This window comes from Eptesicus fuscus, chromosome 10 (genome assembly GCF_027574615.1).
Source record: "Eptesicus fuscus isolate TK198812 chromosome 10, DD_ASM_mEF_20220401, whole genome shotgun sequence".
Classification (NCBI taxonomy): Eukaryota; Metazoa; Chordata; class Mammalia; order Chiroptera; family Vespertilionidae; genus Eptesicus; species Eptesicus fuscus.
Window position 1 is genome coordinate 22,390,245 of NC_072482.1, and position 22,397 is coordinate 22,412,641.

The following is a 22,397-nucleotide window of genomic DNA, read 5'->3' on the forward strand; positions in this document are numbered from 1 at the left end:
GTGCTAGGTAAATTTGAGGGAAGATGAGGTGTGAGGAGTAGGGAGGGAACGGACTGAGAATGTTGGTGAAAACATATTTTAAATGAACATTGAGAAGGGAAGAAAAAGGGCCCAAAATAAACAGATATTTGGGAGCCTTATCAAGAAAGGGAAGAGAATCAGGAATGAATGAAAGCATAGAAGGCAAAGGAGGAAAAAGTTTCTAGGTGGAAAATATACTTACTCATGATAACTAATAGTTATCTAGTATGTGGGATATGCTGTGAGTGCTGTGTAAATTATTTCATTTTAACTTCCCATTCACCTGATGTGATAATAAATGTTATTCTCCAAATTTTGTAGATGAGAAAATTGAGGCCTAGAGTGACTGAGCCACTTCCCAGTGGTAAAAGGAGGATTTGAACTCCATTAGTCTAATTTAGGCTCCTGTTCTTAACCAGTTGTTATGCAGACTAAGTGCTGCACAAGTTCCATGTATGATAAAGATGGACACATGCTTATGGGACCTGGGTGTCGAGAGGTCATTGATGAATGTAGGTGGGAATGTAAACAGCACTTTGCTGTAGTTTAGTGATCCCCAGTGAATGACAAGGAAGTGGAGGCAGTAGCTTTTGGACTGGAGAGACAGGGCGGCTATGGAGAGTGACACCAAGATGATGTAAAATTAAAACAAAAAAGATAAAAAAGGAAGGTGCCAGAAGAAAGTACAATAATTAAGATAAAACTGTGAACCCAATAATTTATGAAACAAAGTCAGGGAACGAGTTTGAAGGGTTGGAATTAGCCTTGAAGGGAAAAACCCTGGTTTTATAGGAAAATACCTGAGGACAGGGAAGCAAATTGTGAATCCCATGTCATAAAGCCAATTAAACAGTGGCTCAGGGACCAGAGTCCAAGTTTTCTGATTGTCAAGATAAGCCCTTTCCACTAGACCATCCAACCACTCTTGCTGAATCATCGTCTGCTGGTTACTTATCCCTAATCCAAAGGGAGTTATTGTAGTTAATGAATAAATGCAGTCTAGCAAAACCCACTATACAGGTACAGCTCTTCAGAAACACTAAGGACATCTTGACCTTTGAGTCACAATTCCCTCCCCGCTGCAGCTCCTTAGCACAGAGTACTGACTTTTCTTAACTCTAACTGCCTTCCAGATACTGCAGGTTCCCATATTGATGCCAAGTAGGGACTCCGGTGGAGAGAACTGTCACCCTCAGGGAATTTCTAGCTGAATTAGGCTCCACTAAGCCTTGAAATCAACATGTTTCTGGTAGGTAAATGGAGTACAGATGGGAAATCAAACCAGTGTGTGACTGGGCATGATTTAGAGCAACTATTATTGCTATGACAGATCCTAGCCGGCAACCTCATGAGAGCCTGAATTTTCATTGCAATGCAAGTAGGTAAAATGAATAATTGTGTTTTTGACTTTTGAATTTTCTATACCTTGACAGTGGTCATTGCAGCCATAATTTGGGCCATGCATATTCTAGAGAGGTTCTTGATTTAAGAATTTAGATTTTTTGGGAAACAAGCAATATTCAATATTTCATCTATGTATTTATTTTTTTTGGTGATGAAGATTTTTTGCATGATATTAAATATAAATTTTTTAACTTTAGAGGAATTACAATGGTCTGTTTCTAACACTTACATTATCTTGGGTAAACATTTAAATTCTTGATTAATGTTTAACTACAAGAAGTATACTCAGTTCAAGTGAAGGATCAGTATCAGGATTCAGGCTGCGTTGTCTTTATTAGAATTCAGGCTCCAAGGAGAAACCCCAAGAAGTTATATACTGGATATAATAGAAAGTGGGAGCCATACCTGACCTGGAGAGAATGTGGACCGGGTATAGGATCTTAATCTTCTCTTATCTTCTTACAGAAATTTGGATGGAGAAACAGTACGTATCTCAAAGACAAGTGGACCCGGGAGCAGATTTCACAAGGAATCACACCGTTTTGGAAGGTACTCGATTCAAAAGAGCCATTTTCAAAGGGCAGTACTGTAGAAGTTTTGGTTGTTGTGAAGACAGAGATGATGACTGTGTCACTCAGTTCTATGAGGCGAATGCACTGTGTTACTGTGATAAATTCTGTGAAAGGGACATTTCTGATTGCTGTCCTGATTACAAGTCATTTTGCCATGAAGAAAAAGAATGGCCTCCTCACACAAAGCCTTGGTATCCAGAAGGTAGGCTTTGGTAACATGTTTAATCATTCTACTAGTTCATAACAAGATCTGTCTCTTTCTCTTCTCCTCCTTCCTTCCTTCCTTCCTCCCTTCTTTCCTTCTTTAAGATAAAATAGAAATGAATATTGTGGTAACCAAAATAAGTTTCTTTGGATTGTTAAAATGTTTTGGTTTATATGTGGGGTATCTGAACCATACTAACACCTTCAAGAAAGTTCTGGTGTGACAGTCATGAATGCTGGACTGAATCCTATTTTGAACGTACAATCAACTTATATAAGAGTTATTGCAAACTCTTTTTTCTTTCTTTGTAAAATGTATTTTCAACAGGACTCTCAAGATTTCTTGAAGGTAACCTCTTAGAGGATCTCATGAAAGTCACATAATCATCTGCAGATTCATGTACTATTTTACTTACTATTTCGTGGGATTAATGGACCTCCTACCATTAGAATCTGTGGTATTTCAATGCCATTAAAACCAGCACAAAAGCAAAATAAAGTTAGCCACCCACCCTGCCTAATACTAAGTAGAGTTTTCATGTATATTTTTGTTTTGTTTTGCCAATCTGGGACTTTTAAAAAATATATATATTTCTTTATTGATTTCAGAGAGAAAGGAAGAGGTAGAGAGAGAAAGATAGAAACATCAATGATGAGAAGGAATCATTGATAGGCTGCCTCCTGCACACCCCCCACTGGGGATGGAGCCTGCAACCCAGGCATGTGCCCTTGGCCAGAATCGAACCTGGGACCCTTCAGCCGCAGGCTGACGCTCTATCCACTGAGCCAAACTGGCTAGGGCCAATCTGGGACTTTTAAACTATTAAAAACAAATGAGGGCTTCATATAGGGTAATTGTAAAAGTCTAAGATTGAATGGATAAATAATTCATAATGAGAATGATGGTATTTACTCTATTGGTCTAATTATAAGAGAATGCCTATAGATTTGGAACAATCAATATATCCAAAATTTGCAACAAAACACAAAAACTCTACTGTTAGACATATATGAGGTGCTATTTCTCTGTCACTTGTCTTATCAGATCTCAGCAGGAATGCAGGTTTAATCAGAGTTCTGTCCTAATACTATGAATGGTTATGGTGGCTAGAAATTAGTTAGAAGAAAATGTTGTACAAACTAGAATTTAGTATCCTTTAAAATCAAGATGCTGTGGGCTTCATTCTCCATGTCCCATTGTTTCTAAAAATTGAGGAAATACTCCTTAAAAAACATCTGCATTTTGTTAAAATTTCCATAGAATTGTCATTTATCCCAAGCCTTTGCCTTTATCAGCAAACAGTTCAGCAAACATTTATTTAATCCTAAAAAGTGGAAGATACTCTACTAGGAGTAGGAGAATTAGTTATACATAAAAAATTACTCATTGAATGTCCCCACTGTGCCAGCAATGGCGTTTAGTTCTGGGCAACAATGGGGAAGAAAAAAGGCAAGATCTTATTCTTGTTGAAGTATCAGTCAAGTTGGGGTGTGTGTGTATAAAATATTTAACAAAGTCACTGCACAATTGCAAATGGTGATAATGTCTCTGAAGGAAACATTTAGAGTGCTGTGAGAAAGTGTATCAGAATATAGATAATATATAAAATTATATGTACATTTAGCCTGGGGGAGGGGGCAACAAAGGAAGACATTTAAGTTGAGACTCGAGGAATGAAGAGAAGGGATCTGACCCGAAGAACTGAGGGCTGTTTCAGATCTGAGACTGAAGAGCTTTGTTCAGGAACTGAAAGGAGACCATCATTTCTGGGAAGTAATGATTACTGAAGGGTTGAGGGTGACATGAGATGGGGTTAGAGAGGTGAGTAGAGGTCAGATTATGATAGCATTTATAGGTCATATTAAGGATTTAAGAATTTATTTTGTTTGAGAACTCAGGGAAAGGGGTTAAGTAGGAATAGGGTTGGCTTCATGGGTGCTGAGTGTAATATTATATATTAGTTGCAGTACTTTTGAGTTTTTCTTATTTGGGACATAGAGACTCTTTAGAAAAGTAATTGCAGCTTCTTCAATGTTCATTTTTGCTGGAGAGCTAGAATTTTGCTTAGACTTTAATTTAAGATCATGTTTTAGGTAGAATTTATGTAGGTATAGTTTTTATTGCATTCATTATGGAGGGAAGCAATTAATCATTTTATTTAGTAGCAAAAGTTCACATTAGATTATAATTGCTCTCATGAAGGTAATTTTTTTTCTTTTGTTTTATCTTGCTTATGGAAGTAACTGGTTGAAAGAAAATACTCCTACACAATATTGAAAAATTGTGCAAAATTAACTAAAATGAAAAGACAATGGTATGTTATATAATTTTGCATGTATACAGTCACTTTCCTCTGAGATGTGCTGTTAATTCGCTGATCTATTAAATATTGTTTTTCAGTTGTCTAGTAAAATGGCATTGTCTAGTTCTTTGGACCATACCTATTCCAGGAGTTCATTTTAAACCATTGACTTCAAACCATGTACTTATCTTGAGAATTTTTTAAAAATCACATTGCTTTTGTATAAACTGGAAGTAGGGCATATCCATAAATATCTTCCTTCTGTGTTTTTTTTCCTCCTCTCTGATGGTAACTTAGTAATTGGAGGATTTCAAATGTCAACTACAGAAAACAAGTGATAGAGTTTGGAATAGAACCAGAGTGGATTTTGCAGACAGAATCTTTTGGTGTAGCAGGTCTTCAGGAAAGAGTCTAGTATACCATCTGTTGTGAGCAGACCGAAGCTAATTTGATTACGCCCAACTCATGTTCACGTTGGTAAAAAACGTGTGTAAGTCACTGACACATTTGAATTGGATGAGGGTTATTTACTCCTTCACAACCTCCTTAACCACATTATAATGAAAATAAGTCACAGATGAAATGCTGTCATACATACAGATATTTACAAAAATATATGTGTTTTTGTTGTTGTTAATGCTCACTGGAGAATATTTTTTTCCCATTGATATTTAGAGAGAGTGGAAGGGAGGGTGAGAGACAGACAGAGAGAGAGAAACATTGATGTGAGAGATAGACATGGATTAGCTGCCTCCTGCACTCACCCTGACCAACCACCGACGACACTGTAACACTGAGACTAACTGGCTAGGGCAGTGGTCAGCAAACTCATCAGTCAACAGAGCCAAATATCAACAGTACAACGATTGAAATTTCTTTTGAGAGCCACATTTTTAAAACTTAAACTATATAGGTAGGTACATTGTTATTAACTTAATTAGGGTATTCCTAAGCTGGCCTTTGCTAAAAACTCAAGGGGCCGAAGAGCTGCATGTGGCTCGCGAGCCACAGTTTGCCGACTACTGGGCTAGGACACAAAAATATATGTTGGTAAGGAGACATAAATCAATTGATATAACCTCTGTAAGCTACATGAGTCACTGTCCTTTAAGATGTTCTGACATCTACCTTGCGTGAAAATTAGCGGCACATGTTATAATATTACAGAGGTAGGACTCTGTTACCCTTATAGTGGGTGTCAGGGAATGAGAAATCCTTCTACCAGTAGCTGGAAACAACCTTTTAGAAATCAATTCCAGGGAACCAGGTCTAAGAGTACAGGCTTTTGACCTTAAGAGATACATATAAATTATGAGGTATAAGAGTAGAATGTAACTTTAATATATTTTATGTAATCTACATAAATTGAATGCTATTAATTTAACCAGTAAGAACTGATTATTTATATCCATTATGCTGATTAATGAGCCACTAGTTTTACCAATGAATGCCCATTTCTGACATTCATTATACTGACACTCTAGTATTCATCAAAATTCGGGTAATGGCAACACATGTAGCAGCTGCCCTGGAATCAGGCCTTTCAGAATGACCACTGCTGGGGTGTGGAATCCTGATTAGAGCAGTAACTTCATTCCCTAATGTGAAGTTTAGACCTGCACAGACATTATAACACATCAGGATGAAGTATTTTAAAATAAATTATCGACATCTTATTATCATCTTTTCTCACATTAATAGACCAATTGTTTCACTCTCCAAATATTTTATATTAGTGGCTGTTAAAGTTTCAAAACTCCCTTAATTTCAGTAGTCATTCTTTTGCGTGTGTGTCAAGATGCTATATATGTAACTAATTCAATTAACTCACTATGTGGTGTTTTGTACATATTTCACTGTGAAATAATGCCACCAGGAATTGTCTTATTTTTCTATCATCATAATTTCCAACCTACTTCCATCTGGGTTACTGCTTACCTTGAGTTGATTTCTTCTCTTGACCTCTGAATCCCATACTCTAGTGACTATTTTCAAGATCTTCACCCTTACAATTGTCTCTTTCCCCTTCCTTCCCCTTCTTCTCTATATCTCTCCCTTCTGTCCCCCTCTCTGTAATAAAGCATTATTTTACCCCTTCCATCCTGATCGACTATCAACCTAAAAAATATGTCTTTGTATTTCCCAACTTTGTAAAAAAAAAAATCACAAACCTTTTATTTCATTTCCTTAATTAGCTACTCTCCCATTTCCTTTTTCCTTTATTGGTAAAATAAATGAAAACAACAACAACAACAAACAAAACATTTTGCTTCTTGACTTCTAATTCTCTTATCAAGCCATTCCTACAAGATTTCATTTCCTGCTACTTCAATGAAATCTCTCTTGGCAAGGTTATTGACCCTTTCAGATTACTAAATGCTATATTCAGATGTCTAGTATAATTTTCTTGACCTCCTCACACTATTCTACACAATTGACCACTTATGCTTGTATGAAATACTTTCTTCTCTTGCTTTTCAAGATTCAACTCCCTCCTGAATTTGCTACCTCCTCATAGGCCACACCTTCCCAGTTTCCTCTTCTGAATGTTTGTTGGCTGGAGTGTTTAAAACTCGGTTCTGGACCTCTTTCTCTTACCTATATACAATCTTTCAAATGGGCTCTTATTTAATATTAAGGCTTTTAAAATATGTATATTGTTGTATCTCAAACTCATGCTTCAGTCTTGACTTTACTCTGCATTTTCATGAACTACTCTACTTGACATTCTCCAATAGGATGTCTAACTTTGATTTAATTCAAACCTAAAACAGGCAAAGCAGAACTTTTGATTTCTTGCCACAAGCCTGTTCCTTACTTTAGTAACAGCCCCACTGTCCCTGTATTACTAAAGCCAAAATCCTAGTGGAACACCATTGATTCCTCTTTTTCATCATTCCCCAAACTCAATCCATGTCCCATTTGCTTTACCTCCAAATTATGCCTCTTTACTTTTCTCCATTCTACTATCATGCAAATCCTTCCATTTCTGGGGACCCAACCCCAGCCAGCACAAGGGAGTAAGATGGGCAGAGGCATTTTGGGTAGGGTCTTATAAGTCACTGTAAAAATTTGGCTTTATTATAAATTGATGGAGTATAGGTCAGAGAAGGGGCAATCTTTCCCCCTTAGGACCTTTATGAGTACTGTTCCCTTTTTCTACGCAACTGGTATGATGGACAAGCAAGATTCCTGAGGGATGGTTAAAGATCATATTTGATTTAACCACCCATTCTCCCTATAAAACTTATCAAAGAAGTACTTCCCTTGACTTTGAATTAATGTGAATCATTGCATGAATATTCTGTTGCTCCTAGATAATAGAAAGTTTTAGGATCCTTTTAAGTTAAAAACATAGTGTACATTCATTTATTAAAAGTGTGAGATTGTGGGTAACAATTAAAACTTTGAATTTGATTTAAAATTGAATCTTTCTCCTCTTCTTTGCTATATCAAGAAACCAGGACAGAAGTGGTTTCCTTCCCTTTCCCTATATTATGAAATGTCAAAAATCCATGGGAAAGAAGTGAATGGATGTCTTTATATAGAGATTTTAGATTCATTCCTTAAGCAAAATATTGGGCTGTGAAAACACAATATATGCTGACGAGGGGCAGTTGTGAAATGTTTCCTACAAAACAACTTTTTGAAGAAAAAAAAAAATAGAGGATAGTTAATTCCATAAGTGGCTTTGGTGATATTGTGGCTGGTAGTTATACCAGACCTTAAAATATTTTCTAAACATGTAGATTTCCCCTAAGATTGAATGACTAAAAAGTTAAAATTCATTTTGTTTAATTAGGGGCCATTGATGTGATCTATTAATTACATGTTTCTGTCAAAAAGTTTTCATGTGATGAAGTAGTTGATTTTGCTGCTTTGCTAAGAAAGCATGAATTTTAAATTTGTATAAATTACTAGAGGCCCGGTGCACGAAATTCATACATAGGTAGGTTCCCTAGGCCTGGCTGGCGATCAGGGCTGATCTGTGGGGCAACTGGTGCGGCAATTGGGGGGGCCCCCACTGACACCCACCTTGGCCAGCCTGGTGCCACCCACTTGCCAGCTCTGCCCCCTGATTGCCTTGCTGCTGCCGGTTGCCTCCCTCTGTGGGGCAACCAGCGGGGTGATGGGGGTGGGCAGCAACTGGCACCCATCTTGGCTGACCTGGGACCTGTGGGCTGGGGGCAGCTCTGGCGTTGAGCATCTGCCCCCTGGTGGTCAGTGCACATCATAGTGACCAGTCTTTCCACTGGTCATTCCGCCATTCAGTTGATTTTCATATTAGGCTTTTATTATATAGGATTTTCTCAAAAGAGATTTGATATATAACCAGGGTACTATTTTCACAATATCTTACTGGTGGTTTTTATATGATGATAGTTCATCATTGATCTCTTTTGAGTAGTTTATATATGCTAGTAAACTAGCTAACAAGTAGTGAATAGTTGAAAAACATTGGATTTGAAACATAAATAGCAGTACTCTTATTGGTTTCATAAATTTTTCTCCTGATCTAAATCCTAAAGAAAAAAATAGAATTTTATTTTGGTCAGGTGAATTCAATGAAATAGTTTTACATTTTGTCCAAAACTTTGAGCTCCTTACTCTAGTCACATGCAATTAGTCACATTTACATGAGACTTACATCTTTAAAAATGAGAAATGACATAAGTTTATTTAAGCACTTTTATTGCTTACCTATTAAGACATAGTTTTTTTTGTTGTTGTTGTTTTTTAGTGTGGTTAGTGATTAGTTCCTTGATAATCTAGTTTACAAGCTTCACAAATCATCTCTGTTGGAATATAATATGCTGTGTAAAGATAAAAGCTCCTGGAGTAAGCCCAGAAGAATTTGATACATAAAACTTGACACAAACCAGATGTGAATTACCATCAGGTTGGCACCACATATTTTTGCATAATTGAAAAACTAAACACAATTGTAGATTACCTGTTGTGTGGAGGCACTTTATTGCTCAGTTTAGAATTTTCATTTGTTTACCTTATTTTGACAGGTTGCCTCAGAGATGGTCGACATTATGAAGAAGGATCAGTAATTAAAGAAAACTGCAACTCCTGGTAATGGATTTAAGTGGCACTGAAATGAATTCTACTGTGCGTTTTCTTCAAATAAAAGAAACATCTGTGAAACAAAGCATACATTCTATCTAGAAAGAATCATAAGTAATAAGATATCACATATCTACCATAGTTTGTATAAGCATATTTAATTTTAATGAATGTTAAAAAATCTAATAATGAGTATATTTTGTATTGCTTGAGTTTGATGTTCATGACAGTGGGCCTTCATAATACAGCAGGCCTGCATTATATATACCTCTTAATTATAAACATTCTGATATACTATGGATAAACTGTGTTTCTTTGAACACAGTAACTATATATAAAAAAAAGGTTTCCTTGACAGGATTATCATGTAGAAAGCTTCCAATTACAAATATATTGAATCTACTGCCTAATTGGAATTGTGTTTTTAAACTTCAGTGACTGTGTGGTCACTTTATTTATCAATTGCCTGGAATACAAGATGAGAACACTACACACACACACATACACACACACACACACACACACACACACATATATGTTTATATATTTGCAAAATTCAAATAGGCATATGACTAACACTAATCAAAATAAGTTTTATGCCTTAAGAATGGACAACTCTGGTTACTAATTTTGTAAACAGATTCCATTAAGGTCAGGCCGCCTTTGTAATTTTTATATCTTTGCAGCACATGTTCAGGACAGCAATGGAAGTGTTCCCAGCATGTATGCCTCATTGAACCAGAATTAATTGAACATGTCAATAATGGAGACTATGGGTGAGTGAAATCTTGCTTTATAGGCTTTTGGCACTCCCAGTAACCTTTCAGAGGTTGCAAGCAATGTATTTCCTATTATTTACTTCTAAAAATAGTCATTTCAAAAGAAAGAAATGGGAAGAGAGGTAGAAAGGCATGTAAAATTGGGATGCACAGAGGTAAGTATTAAGTAATTAAAAATTAAAATGCACAAAAAAGAAGTATAGAGCACGGTTTTAAATTGTGTAGAAAGGAGCAGTGTCAGGGTGTGAGCAAGGAGTGTAGGGAGACCTTTAGTTTGTATAAGCATTCAGGCCAAACCAGGAAGTAGGCATAATTTATTCATGATATCATCTTTCCCTAGGCCCATGGTCAGCAAACTGCGGCTCTCGAGCCACATGCGGCTCTTTGGCCCCTTGAGTGTGGCTCTTCCACAAAATACCATGGCTTGGGCGAGTCTATTTTGAAGAAGTGGCGTTAGAAGAAGTTTAAGTTTAAAAAATTTGGCTCTCAAAAGAAATTTCAATCGTACTGTTGATATTTGGCTCTGTTGACTAATGAGTTTGCAGACCACTGCCTAGGCTGCTGCCCTGCCACAGCTATCACGTGCTCAGCTCTCCTGGGAAGTCTAGCCTTATGAAGGCAGTATTAGATCCTTTTTTTTTTTTTTTCATCTTCACCTGAGGATATATATATTTTTCTCTATTGCTTTTAGAGAGTGGAGGGAGGAGAGAGAGGGAGAGTGGGAGAGGAAGAGAGAAAAAAAATCAATGTGCAAGAGACACATCTATTGGTTGTCTTCTGCATGAACCCTAACCGGGACTGGGGATAGAACTTGCAACCCAGGTACATGCCTTTGACCAGGAATTGAACCCGAGACCATTTTGTGTGGGGGCCAATGCTCTATCCACTAAACAACACCGGCCAGGGCTATATCTTGATGATCCCCAAATAATCAATCCATACAGACAATTTCACTGACCTGCTGATATCTAGTCAATTTCACTTACAGTTGATTCAAAAGATAGATTGAGCCTTTTTACTAAAATGAAAGATAGGGCTGACTGACACTTAAACATAGGAAATAACTGTTTGATGCTCTTCGAAAGGTCAATAAATTAGGTGGCTTCTCCACTTACAAAGAGGAAATTAAGAAGTAGGTGCTAACATCAGCTTTCTCTATGGAACTGAAAGGAATAGGAATAGGCTGGTTGGTGTCTGTCTTGGGATTTCTCCACTGCCACTGATCAAATCTCTATATAACCCTGATAACATTTTAGATGTTTTGGAAAAGATTTCACATAAGATGATTTATTATCAAGCAATCTTAAAAGTGAAGTAACCCTGAAATGTATTTTTTATAATTAGCAATATCATTTTCTTCCACGCACAAGACTTGTTTGTCAGCACAATAGGAATGTTATTTCAATGTACCCAAATATTTTTTGGAAAGATATGAACTATAGAAAGTCACATTTGTTGACATTAATAATCTTACATCATTCTCAATTCCTCCGTGTATGTGTGTGTGTGCCTGTGTTTAATCAATACTTTTGGTGGTAATATATTTTAAATATTTCTAGGGAAGACTCATAATTTTCTGTGGCTGAATTACATTCAAATCATTAAAAGAACAGAAGAGTATGTGCCATCATGAAACATGATCTGAATTGGGTTTCTAAAAGGATTCATATGTTTAGCCTACAAGCACACACTTCCAGGAAGCATAATTAGCAGCCCACCTTTCAACAGACCCATGAGAAACCGCAGTCTCATGCAATGCAGAAAGTACACACAGCAGTACAGACGCTATTGGGAACCCTACCTTCTTTAGAAAGAACAATTTTCTTTTCATAATTTGTTTATTAACAGAGTACTCCAGGACTGTTGAAGTGACATGGATTTTGCCCTTTAGTAGCAAACATAGATGACATTAAAAGAATAAAAAATGAAGTGATTAGAGCAAAAGGAAATATACACTGACCAAAGAGGGGAAGGGAAATTAAGCAAAAGACACAATACTTGGAAAACTATAGGACATTGAAAAAAGAGATAGAGGAAGACATAAACAAATGGAAGAACATACCGTGTTCCTGGATTGGTAGAATCAACATCATTAAAATGTCCACACTACCCAAAGCAATTTATAGATTCAATGCAATCCCCATTAAAATACCAATGGCATATTTCACAGGCCGAGAAAGAACTCTCCAAAAATTTACCTTATATAAAAAAAGACCCCGAATAGCCACAGCAATCCTGAGAAAGAACAACAAAGTTGGAGGGATCACAATTCCAGATACCAAGCTATATTACAAAGCCACTGTTCTTAAAACTGCCTGGTACTGGCACAAGAACAGACATATAGACCATGGAACAGAACAGAACCCAGAAATCAACCCAAGAGCATACAATGGAGTCAAGATAGTCTCTTTAATAAATGGTGCTGGGAAAATTGGTCAGATACATGCAAAAAAATGAAACTAGACCACCAAATTACACCATACTTAAAAATTAACTAAAAATGGTTAAAGGACTTAAATGTAATATGGGAAACCATAAAAATCTTAGAAGACTCCATAGGCAGCAAAATATCAGATGTGTTGTAGCAATATATTTACCAATACAGCTCCTAGGGCAATGGAAACTAAGGAGAAAACAAACAAATGAGACTATATCAAAATAAAAAGCTTCTTACAGCAAAAGACACCATCTACAAAACTATAAGAAAGCCCACTGTATGAAAGAACATATTTGCCAATGCTATCTCAGATAAGGGTTTAATCTCCAAAATTTAAAGAGAACACATACAACTTAACAAAAGGAAGATAAACAACCCAATCAAAAAATGGGCAAGGAACCTAAATAGACACTTTTTGAAAGAGGACATACAGAAGGCCAAGAGACTTATGAAAACATGCTCAAAGTCACTAATCATCCGAGGGATGCAAATCAAAACAACAAGGTGCCATCTCACACCTGTCAGAATGGCTATCATCAACAAATCAACAAACCACAAGTGCTGGAGAAGATGTGGAGAAAAAGAAAACCTTGTGCACTGCTGGTGGGAATGCAGACTGGTGCAGCCACTGTGGAGAACAGTATGGAGTTTCCTCAAAAAACTAAAAATGGAATTCTCATTTGACCCAGTGATTCCACTTCTAGGAATATAGCCCAAGAAACTAGAAACACGAATCAGAAAGGATATATGTACCCCTATGTTCATAGCAGCACAATTTGTAATAGCTAAGATTTGGAAATAGCCTAAATGCCCATCAGCAGATGAGTGGATTAAAAAACTGTGGTACATCTACACAATGGAATACTACGCTGCTATAAAAAAGAAGAAATGTTTAGCATTTGCAACAGCATGGATGTAACTGGAGAGCACTATGCTAAGTGAAATAAGCCAGTCAGAGAAAAATAAATATCACATGATCTCACTATACGTGGAATATAATGAACAACATAAACTGATGAATAAAAATAGATCCAGAGACAAGGTAACACTGAACATACTGTCCAACCTCAGAGAGAAGGCAGGGGAGGGGGAGGGTAGAGATCAACCAAAGGACTTGTATGCATGCATATTAGCATAACCAATGGGCACAGACACTGGAGGGGTGGGGGTTTGTCCTGGGGGTGGGAGTGATGGGGTGGGCGTCAATTGGGGGAAAAGAGACATACGTAATACTTTAAACACTTAAAAAAAACACAAGCTACGAAGAAAAGGAGTAAAACTAATTACTGGGGGGAATTGGGAGGGGCAGGGAATGAAGTCTTTGAATGTAAAGGAAAGTTCTAATTTTCTGTTCCTTATGTCCAAATTGTTTCAAGAGTGAAAATTGCATTATATATCATTCATTATTTATTAAATGCTTTACATACAAATATATACAACCTTTGCCTTAAAATATTTATTTCTTGCATCATGGTAGTATGTTGGATCCAAGTCTTTATTCATTCTATATAACCTACTTCAGTACTTTATTCCCAGTATTATTTTTAATGCAATCAATTAATATTAACATAATATATTTCTTTTGTGGCACTGCTAAGGTTACAAATAAATAATTTCTGTCTTAACGGAATTTACAATCTAGCTGAGAGTCAACATGTCATATTTTGCAGAAGGATTTCTAATGATAGGGCAGTATATAAGTGCCAGTTTAGTGGCACAAGTAATAATTAGCATGTTAGTGGAACAAATGGATATTGATAACTGTTCCAGTTGCCTGATGCTACACACACACACACACACACACACACACACACACACACACACTCACACACTCATACATACACAAAAACAAACAAAAAGAAAGCACTCCAAAATTTAGCAGCGGAAAACCTCAAGCTTTTTATTAGTCCACATCAGCAGTTTGGGTGGACTTAGCTGAGGCTCTTTGCTGGTCTCTCCTGGGTTTTCGAATATATCTACAAACACCTGGGACCTCATCTGAGACTGATTTGGCTAAGTTGGCCTCACTCCTCCATCTGGGGGTTGGGAGTGGCTGGTGGCGGACCCACATGTCTGCAGCAGGCTAGCTTTAGCTTTTTTGCTTAATGACAATCTTCTAATAAGACATGAGTGGGAGAAGCCAAGTGCTAAACTTGAAATTTGAAGAGAATCAATTCTGCTTTCTAGTGGACAAAGCAAGCACTAAACCAGCCCGCATTCAAAAGCTGGGAGAATAGGCTCCACCTCTCAATGGAAAGAGCTGCAAAAATTTTGTGGCCATGTTAAATTTATCAGATCTCTAAACTTGATTTTTTTATGAATTCAAAATTTAGTCTAAGTTGGCCTTGATTTTTCACTTTTTTCAAAACCAGCTTACCCCAAACTTAAAAGATTAGCCTCTTTGGTCTCTCCTTGATTATTGGGATCCTCCTGTACCTTGTCAACCAACCCAGAAAATTTGAAGTTAGTTTGATTCTTCTTTCCTCTTCACTCTCAGTCACTATGCTCTTATAATTCCCACATTTCTTTTAATATTTATTTTCTCGATTCCTTTGTGCATTTGTTTATGAAACCTAGTTTGAAATGACCCTAGTTTTAGGCTGACCAAACACCAATCAATCCTTCATACTTTCATGGTTATCTTTCTAAAACAAATATTTGCTGCTCACATTCTAAATATCCTCAATTGCACTCCGTTGCTTATAATATAGAATTAATACTCCTTAGTACAAATAACCATATGAGCCAAATGCTTCTTTACTGCATCATCTTTTATACTTTTTCCTTTGTCTCCCTAGTGCCTCTCATAATTTAAGCATTTAATTTATCTGCTGTTCCATAAATGTTCTACCCAATTTCAAACCCACATGCTGTGTTCCAGCATTGCTTCTATGAGAATAAGTGCTCTCTTCTTTCACATCTGGCCACCAAATTCATCCTGAGCCTTCCAGAATGAGCACTAGATTCAATTTCTGTAAAAAACTGTACCTACTCCTTCAGGCAGAGCTATGTCATGAATCCTCTACTCTGGTCACACTTTCACCTACTGCTAATAAATGGCAAATACTGAAATATTTCTATCGTTGTTGTCTTTTTAGGTATGCACTCCGTAAGGGTGCATACATTTATTTTAATATTGCCAGTGTTTACGGGGGAATCCGATAGATAAGATAAGAATGCTCAGTAAATGCTAAAGTGAATGAGAAGGAATGGATGAGTCAAGGTCAAAAGAGGATCGTTTAGGACAGTCATGTTTCACATATTTTTTGAGCTTAAGTCACATCAAAACATACATTTAACTCAGTGACCTAGTACATACACACACAGATACACACAAACACACACACACCTAGATGTTTATAAACAGTACTTACTGGTAGACTCATTGTGTGCAGTAAATTCTAATATTTCTCCTATTTTATTTTTTAAAATACTAATCCCTGCTCACTAAACTTAAGGTTTAAATAAATGGCCCCAAATTTCTCTGAATGTATAGAAACTACTAGTGTAGGGAAACAAAAACATACTTTACTGATGTTGTGATTTTGCCTAAGGTTTGTTCTGTTAGTCTCTTAAATAATGCTGCAATGCCTAATATAGTGAGAGGGTTTCTTATTGAAATTCCTTGGGCGATGGAAATTGCACTTCACAATTATGGTTTAAAGTTGCTTAAGGTTTTATGAACTAGCAGATCTTATAAAAGAAAAGCATTAACTTGCTAAGCATATTATTGAAAATTGAGTTTTATCTTCAATCATTCATAAAAGCCTATCACATTATAAACAATTTGGTAATAAACACAACAGAAAAAAGTTTAGATTTAAGTACTGAAAATATATTGCCCTCAATTTTCACATCATTCAAACAAGCAATGATTAAATTACTTTAATCTCTCTCATTTTTCATCTCCTAACATTCAGAAATTTTTGTTGTCATCAAATATCAATATTAGAACTTGAAAACAAAGCTTCTTTTTCTATGTAAGGTTACCAAATATGTCTCTAGAAAGAGATTCTCTTTTCTTGTTATTTAATTTCACACCAATTGAATTTATATTATTATAAATATTAATTACTAGTAATAACTAATATTGAGCACATAACACAAATTAACTCACTTAACATGATGGAGTATTTTAATATTTAAATAAAATATTTCAATAAAACTAACATTGATGTAAACTTTTAAAGAATACCTATTTTCTCAATTTTTTATGGGTACTACTTTTTATGTGTTCAACTTCTTTTCAAATCTAAATTATACATAAAATAGATTGCTGTATTTAATCTATATGTTTTACACATTCAAACTTCTATCTAAAATGCATTTAAAGACATTTTTTCAAAACTGCACATATTGGCCTTATTACCACTTAATCCCTATACAGTTTATAAATATTTTATATTCTTAAATTTAGTCTATATTGTTACAGCCTTAGATTTCTCATATTGAAATATGCCTAATTTAGGAAGAGCGTAGCAAATACTTCACTACTAGAGTAAGCAATATTGCATCACTTATATAAAAATAAATCTAGCTTGCAATAATAGTTACAATTTTGTGAGCTTTGCATTTGTATAATTTCTGAAATACAAATGAACATGTACTTATAAAAGTGTTATTATATAACCTGTACATATTATTCTCTTTCATTTGTAAGGCAGATGGACAGCCCAGAACTACAGTCAATTCTGGGGAATGACTTTAGAAGAAGGTTTCAAATATCGTCTTGGCACCTTGCCACCCAGCGCCAAGCTTCTGAGCATGAATGAAGTGACAGTAAGTGTTTACTCTCTTGGACTGTGTGTGTGTGTGTGTGGGTGTGTGTGTGTGTGTGTGTCTGTGTGTGTGTGTGCAGGTGCATTTGTATGTGCATGTAAAGCTATTTTAAATAATGAAAATAGTGAGTTCTGAGCTTTCGGATATATTTTTGTCATAAAAATAAAAAAAAACCTTTCCCAAAATGATGGTTACATTCCTCAAAATTTCATTTAAAGTTTACTAATATCAATTAGATATAGTCTCCTATCTCCAAGAGCAACTGTGCATTCATTTGCATTGCTAATGATTTCACAGAAAGTCGTGTTTCTGATTATTGGCTGTTTAGTGATCCAGTGCTTAAGAAAGGCAATAGTTGTCCTTATTTCCTTTTTAAAAACAAACATGGTTATTTTGTGAATTTGTCTCTTGAACTATCTGTTATCACATGAGGATAAATAAGTGCCAGTAACAGCAGCTATGCATGCTATGATGATTAACAAAGGTTTATCCTCAAAAATCCTCAACATCTCCCTTGAAAACACATCTTCAAATTTTGCCTGCTGCCTGGCAAACTTCTTGCGATTTCTGCTTTTCCTAACACTCTTATGTTTTGTACTATTGTATTGATCTTCCCTTGCATCTTTAAGAGGTGTGATCATCTGATAATGGGTATCTTGCATAAATATGCTTCCACCTCTATAATTGTCACAGATTTCTAACTCCCAGAGCTATAGTTTTACCACCCGGAGATACGGGGTGTCTTTCAGGCACACACACTTTGCAGGTGAGATGTTGATTGAACCAGGGCAGCGCTGGGCTCCCAGGCTGTGGACTGCGGCCTCTTCACCGTGCAGTAAAGGTACCAGGCCCTGGTTGCCTGGAAACTCTCAGCATCTCAGAGACTGCTGTTTGCTGTTGGATAAATTGTAAATCCACAGGTTTCTCATTAAACATTTAATGTGCTTTGCTTTTGAGAGATGTAATCCCCTGAGTTGTTATTTCAATTCAAATTCCGCTAGCAGGGCCTTCTAAATTATAACTAGTATCAGAAAAGATAGTAATAGCTGCCATTTATTGAATAGTTGTGTGTTAAGCACTCTTATAAGTACTTTCACACATCATCTCATCTAATTCCCTCAGCGGCTTGATGTAGTGGGTACTATAATTACCCACATTGTAAAGACAAGAAAATTGAGATCGAGAGCGGTTAAGTCACACTGAGATTGAGAGAAGTGAGAAGCCACCGAAAAATTACTTAACTTACAGAACCAAGGCATCTTCAAAGATCTGCCCTCAAAATAGTCCATAGAGTTCCAGTAGAATCAGTAAGCTTTGGCCCATTGAAGTTCAAAATAGCAAAAATCAAGGGAGATGTTGAGGATTTTTGAGGATAAACCTTTGTTAATCATCATAGCATGCATAGCTGCTGTTACTGGCACTTATTTATCCTCATGTGATAACAGATAGTTCAAGAGACAAATTCACAAAATAACCATGTTTGTTTTTAAAAAGGAAATAAGGACAACTCTTGCCTTTCTTAAGCACTGGATCACTAAACAGCCTTTTAATCTCCGATCCAGCGCTGCTAAGTTTATGAAATAATCAGCTTAGGTATATTTTTGGATTTTTCCTGTAATTGATAAGGTATCAAATCTTTGGAGATGTGTCTCAGATTCATTAATTTTAGTGACCTAACCGTGTCATGGATTATAAGAGGTGTCCCTCCCCCCGCCCCTCCGGCTCTTTTATTTCTTTTCATTTTTATTCTCATCTGGAAAAAAAAAGAAGCAGAATCATTTAGGAAAATAATAAATTTCTATCTTTATAAGGATTGCTTTCCTTTGCTTTTATTGAGGTCCCAGTCACCCACACACTGGGTGTCTATATACTTTTTCTCTATATTATTTCTAACATTTCCTTTTTAAGTGTTAATTTTTGCAACTTGGAATATTTTATATTATAGAGAAAATGAGCTCCATTTCTTTCCTAAGTTGCCTCTCACCGTAGCCTAGAAAAAGAAATTTAACTCTAAATCATTATTGGCTGCAGAGATTTGTTTGCATAAAAGTCACTGTGGTGATATATATTTACATATTTAAATTTATCTTTATTGTTGACTCCCTCTACTCCACACCCTATGCCCCCACCAGGCCTTCACCACACTGTTGTCTGTGTCCATGGGTTATGCATATAACTGGGGTGCTATTTAAATGAAAAACCTTAATGATTAGTAGTTTGGAAGAATGTAACTTACCTAATGCTATGAATTAATGTACTACAGTAGCCTAGTAATTCCAGGAAAGCAATAAGGAAAATTTGAATGATCTGTAAGATTTCTATTACTCACTTATGATTTAAGGTAAGGAAGTAGCTTTTTATTTCTAGGGCACAGTACTTTGAAGACTGAGGGCCTTTCAAACGCTTTAAGGGTTGGCAGTGTCCTAATAGCTGGTCAGATATAAGATGATCAGAAATATAATAAGCACTTCCAGGAAGAACATGAGGTTAATATGAACTGAAGAACACTGGTAACTACAGGAAGAGCTTAAAAAAATAGTTTAATTCTTAGCTTGGTGACTAAATAGAAAATATCACCAATATATAAAATTGCATCTGAGTAAATTGAAAGTGAATTATTTTTTGTATGACTTTGGATAACTACCCTCCACCCCCAACTTTTCTCCAAATTTTTATACCATTTTCAACATAAGATGGTCTATACGTATAGTTAGGGTAAGCTGTTGACAACAGTGGTAATGATTTTGCTGAGAAACTCCTTTGCATCCTCACCCCAAAACATCTCCTTTTCCTTGACCATATTACAGAGATGCAAGTTGTGTTTCATATAATTCTCTTTTAATGCTGGGTGGGAAAGATAAGCCATGAGTCATCTCTGGTTCCTGTGAAAGCTATTCTGTTTCCTGCCTGGTTTCCTGGATTCATTCCTTGGCTTATGTCACTATTCCCAGAATGTGTTTGCTGAGGATGAGTAAGAGGAATACCAATAGGTGTTATACGAAGAGTCCCACAATCATATACATATGGAAAGTCTGTTTAATCTATATGAATTAGTTGAATTGAAATGAATTTTTGTAGAGTGTGATTAGTAATAGTGAGGAATATAAATATATTGATTGTAGTGGATCGGAAACAGGTAATTTAAGGATTTGGGGAAGCCCTTCCTGGATGGCATTCCTAAATGAGGGCAGATAAAAGGAAACGTAGATGTCCTGTTTTCTCTGGATGTAAGCAGAGTGGATGAAAGAAAGTAGGAAAGGGGAAAGAAAGAAGCCCTACAGGGACCCTACCTAGACCACATAGCTTCTTGCTGTGTACAGAGGATCTCTTCACCCACTTTAGGATTGTGTCTCGTGTCAGGTCAACAAATTCTGGCTGATCAATTCGTGCTTAAATTTTTTCCTGAAAGCATTATCTTGAGATTGTTCAAAGTCATGGCTTGATTGTACAGCTCTATTTGACATTGTCTACACTGTAAATGTTAAGAACAATGGAATAAATCAGCATTCTATGTCAGTCCATTGAAACTTTGATTGTTGAATGGATAGACGCACAAAGGGATTGACTGGGAGCAGGCCTTCAAAAGAAGGATAACTCCCCACAAGAACTTGAAATTATGCTCACTGAGCTTTTTGTCTCCTTATGGTGCAAAGCAGGTTTACCACTATATCTTCCTTCTGGAGATTCACACTATTCATTAGTATGTTGAATACACTTATTCCAACATTTTTAAAAATATTTTTATTAATTTCAGAGAGGAAGGGAGAGGAAGAGAGAGAGAGAAACATCAGTGATGAGAGGGAATCATTGATTGGCTGCCTCCTGCATGCCTCCTACTGGAGACTGAGCCCGCAACCTGGGAATGTGCCCTTAGCCGGAATCAAACCTGGGATCCTTCAGTCCGCAGGCCAATGCTCTATCCACTGAGCCAGACCAGCCAGGGCTCCAACATTTTTTTTACCTAGTGTTTCCTAAATTCATGAGATCAGGGAACCTTTTTGTTTTTCTGTTTGTTTGGTTTGTTCATAATAATTATTAATATTCCCCAAGGTTTAGGCTCCATAGTACACACTTTAGGAAATGCTCATTTAAACTAAAATATTGAAATAAGAATGCTGGGGGAGAGCAGAAGTGTATTCATATAAAATAGGATACTCTCTGTGTTTCAGAAAGAAAACAATGGAGTCAACTAATTATTATAACTATATGCAAAACTCGCATTGATGGAAGTCTTCTTGAGCCAGCAGACATATCATAGTTGAAGTAGGTTAATAGGCAGGCATAGGCCAGTGCGTATACCTGTGTGGCACCATTCCATATACTGTACAGCCAATGTGCTTGGGTCTCAGTCTGGCTCCTCCTCTTATTGCCTCAGTTTCCTCCTCTGTGAAATGGTGATAGCAGTAGTTCCTAACTCTTATAATAGTAAAAATTCCATGAAACACTGAATGAGAAGTGCTAAGCACAGTACTTAGTAGTAAAGCACTAAGGAAACATTATTATATAATATATATGTCATTCTTTCTCTCTTGGATTAACCTGAGAAGAATACAGGGTTCTGAAATAGGTCAATTCTCTAAGGACTAAATGTTCCACAGTTGCATCATTTGGAACATTTTATTTCATAAAGAAAGGTATAGTTCTGGATTTATTGGCCCTGATGAAGTTTACATATTTCTGGTAAACCTGAAATTCTATGCCTCCAAATCAAATCAAATCATATCAAAGCAAATCTAATCAATCTGTATTTGATTGTTTTTGCAGACAATATTCAAGTGCTTTTTTAATTATTAAATTTTAGAGAGAGAGAGACAGAGGGAGAGAG

General features: G+C 36.3%; 1 protein-coding gene across 1 annotated transcript in view; it reads left to right on the plus strand.

Annotated features, from left to right (window-relative positions):
• Positions 1-1,844: 1,844 nt before the first annotated feature.
• TINAG (tubulointerstitial nephritis antigen) overlaps positions 1,845-22,397 on the plus strand; it is an 80,022-nt gene continuing 59,469 nt past the window's right edge. The window contains exons 1-4 of the mRNA XM_008147466.3: positions 1,845-2,199; positions 9,523-9,586; positions 10,264-10,353; positions 17,458-17,572. Of these exons, the coding sequence (XP_008145688.1) occupies positions 1,845-2,199; positions 9,523-9,586; positions 10,264-10,353; positions 17,458-17,572 (624 nt within the window). The remainder of the gene's footprint in view (positions 2,200-9,522; positions 9,587-10,263; positions 10,354-17,457; positions 17,573-22,397) is intronic.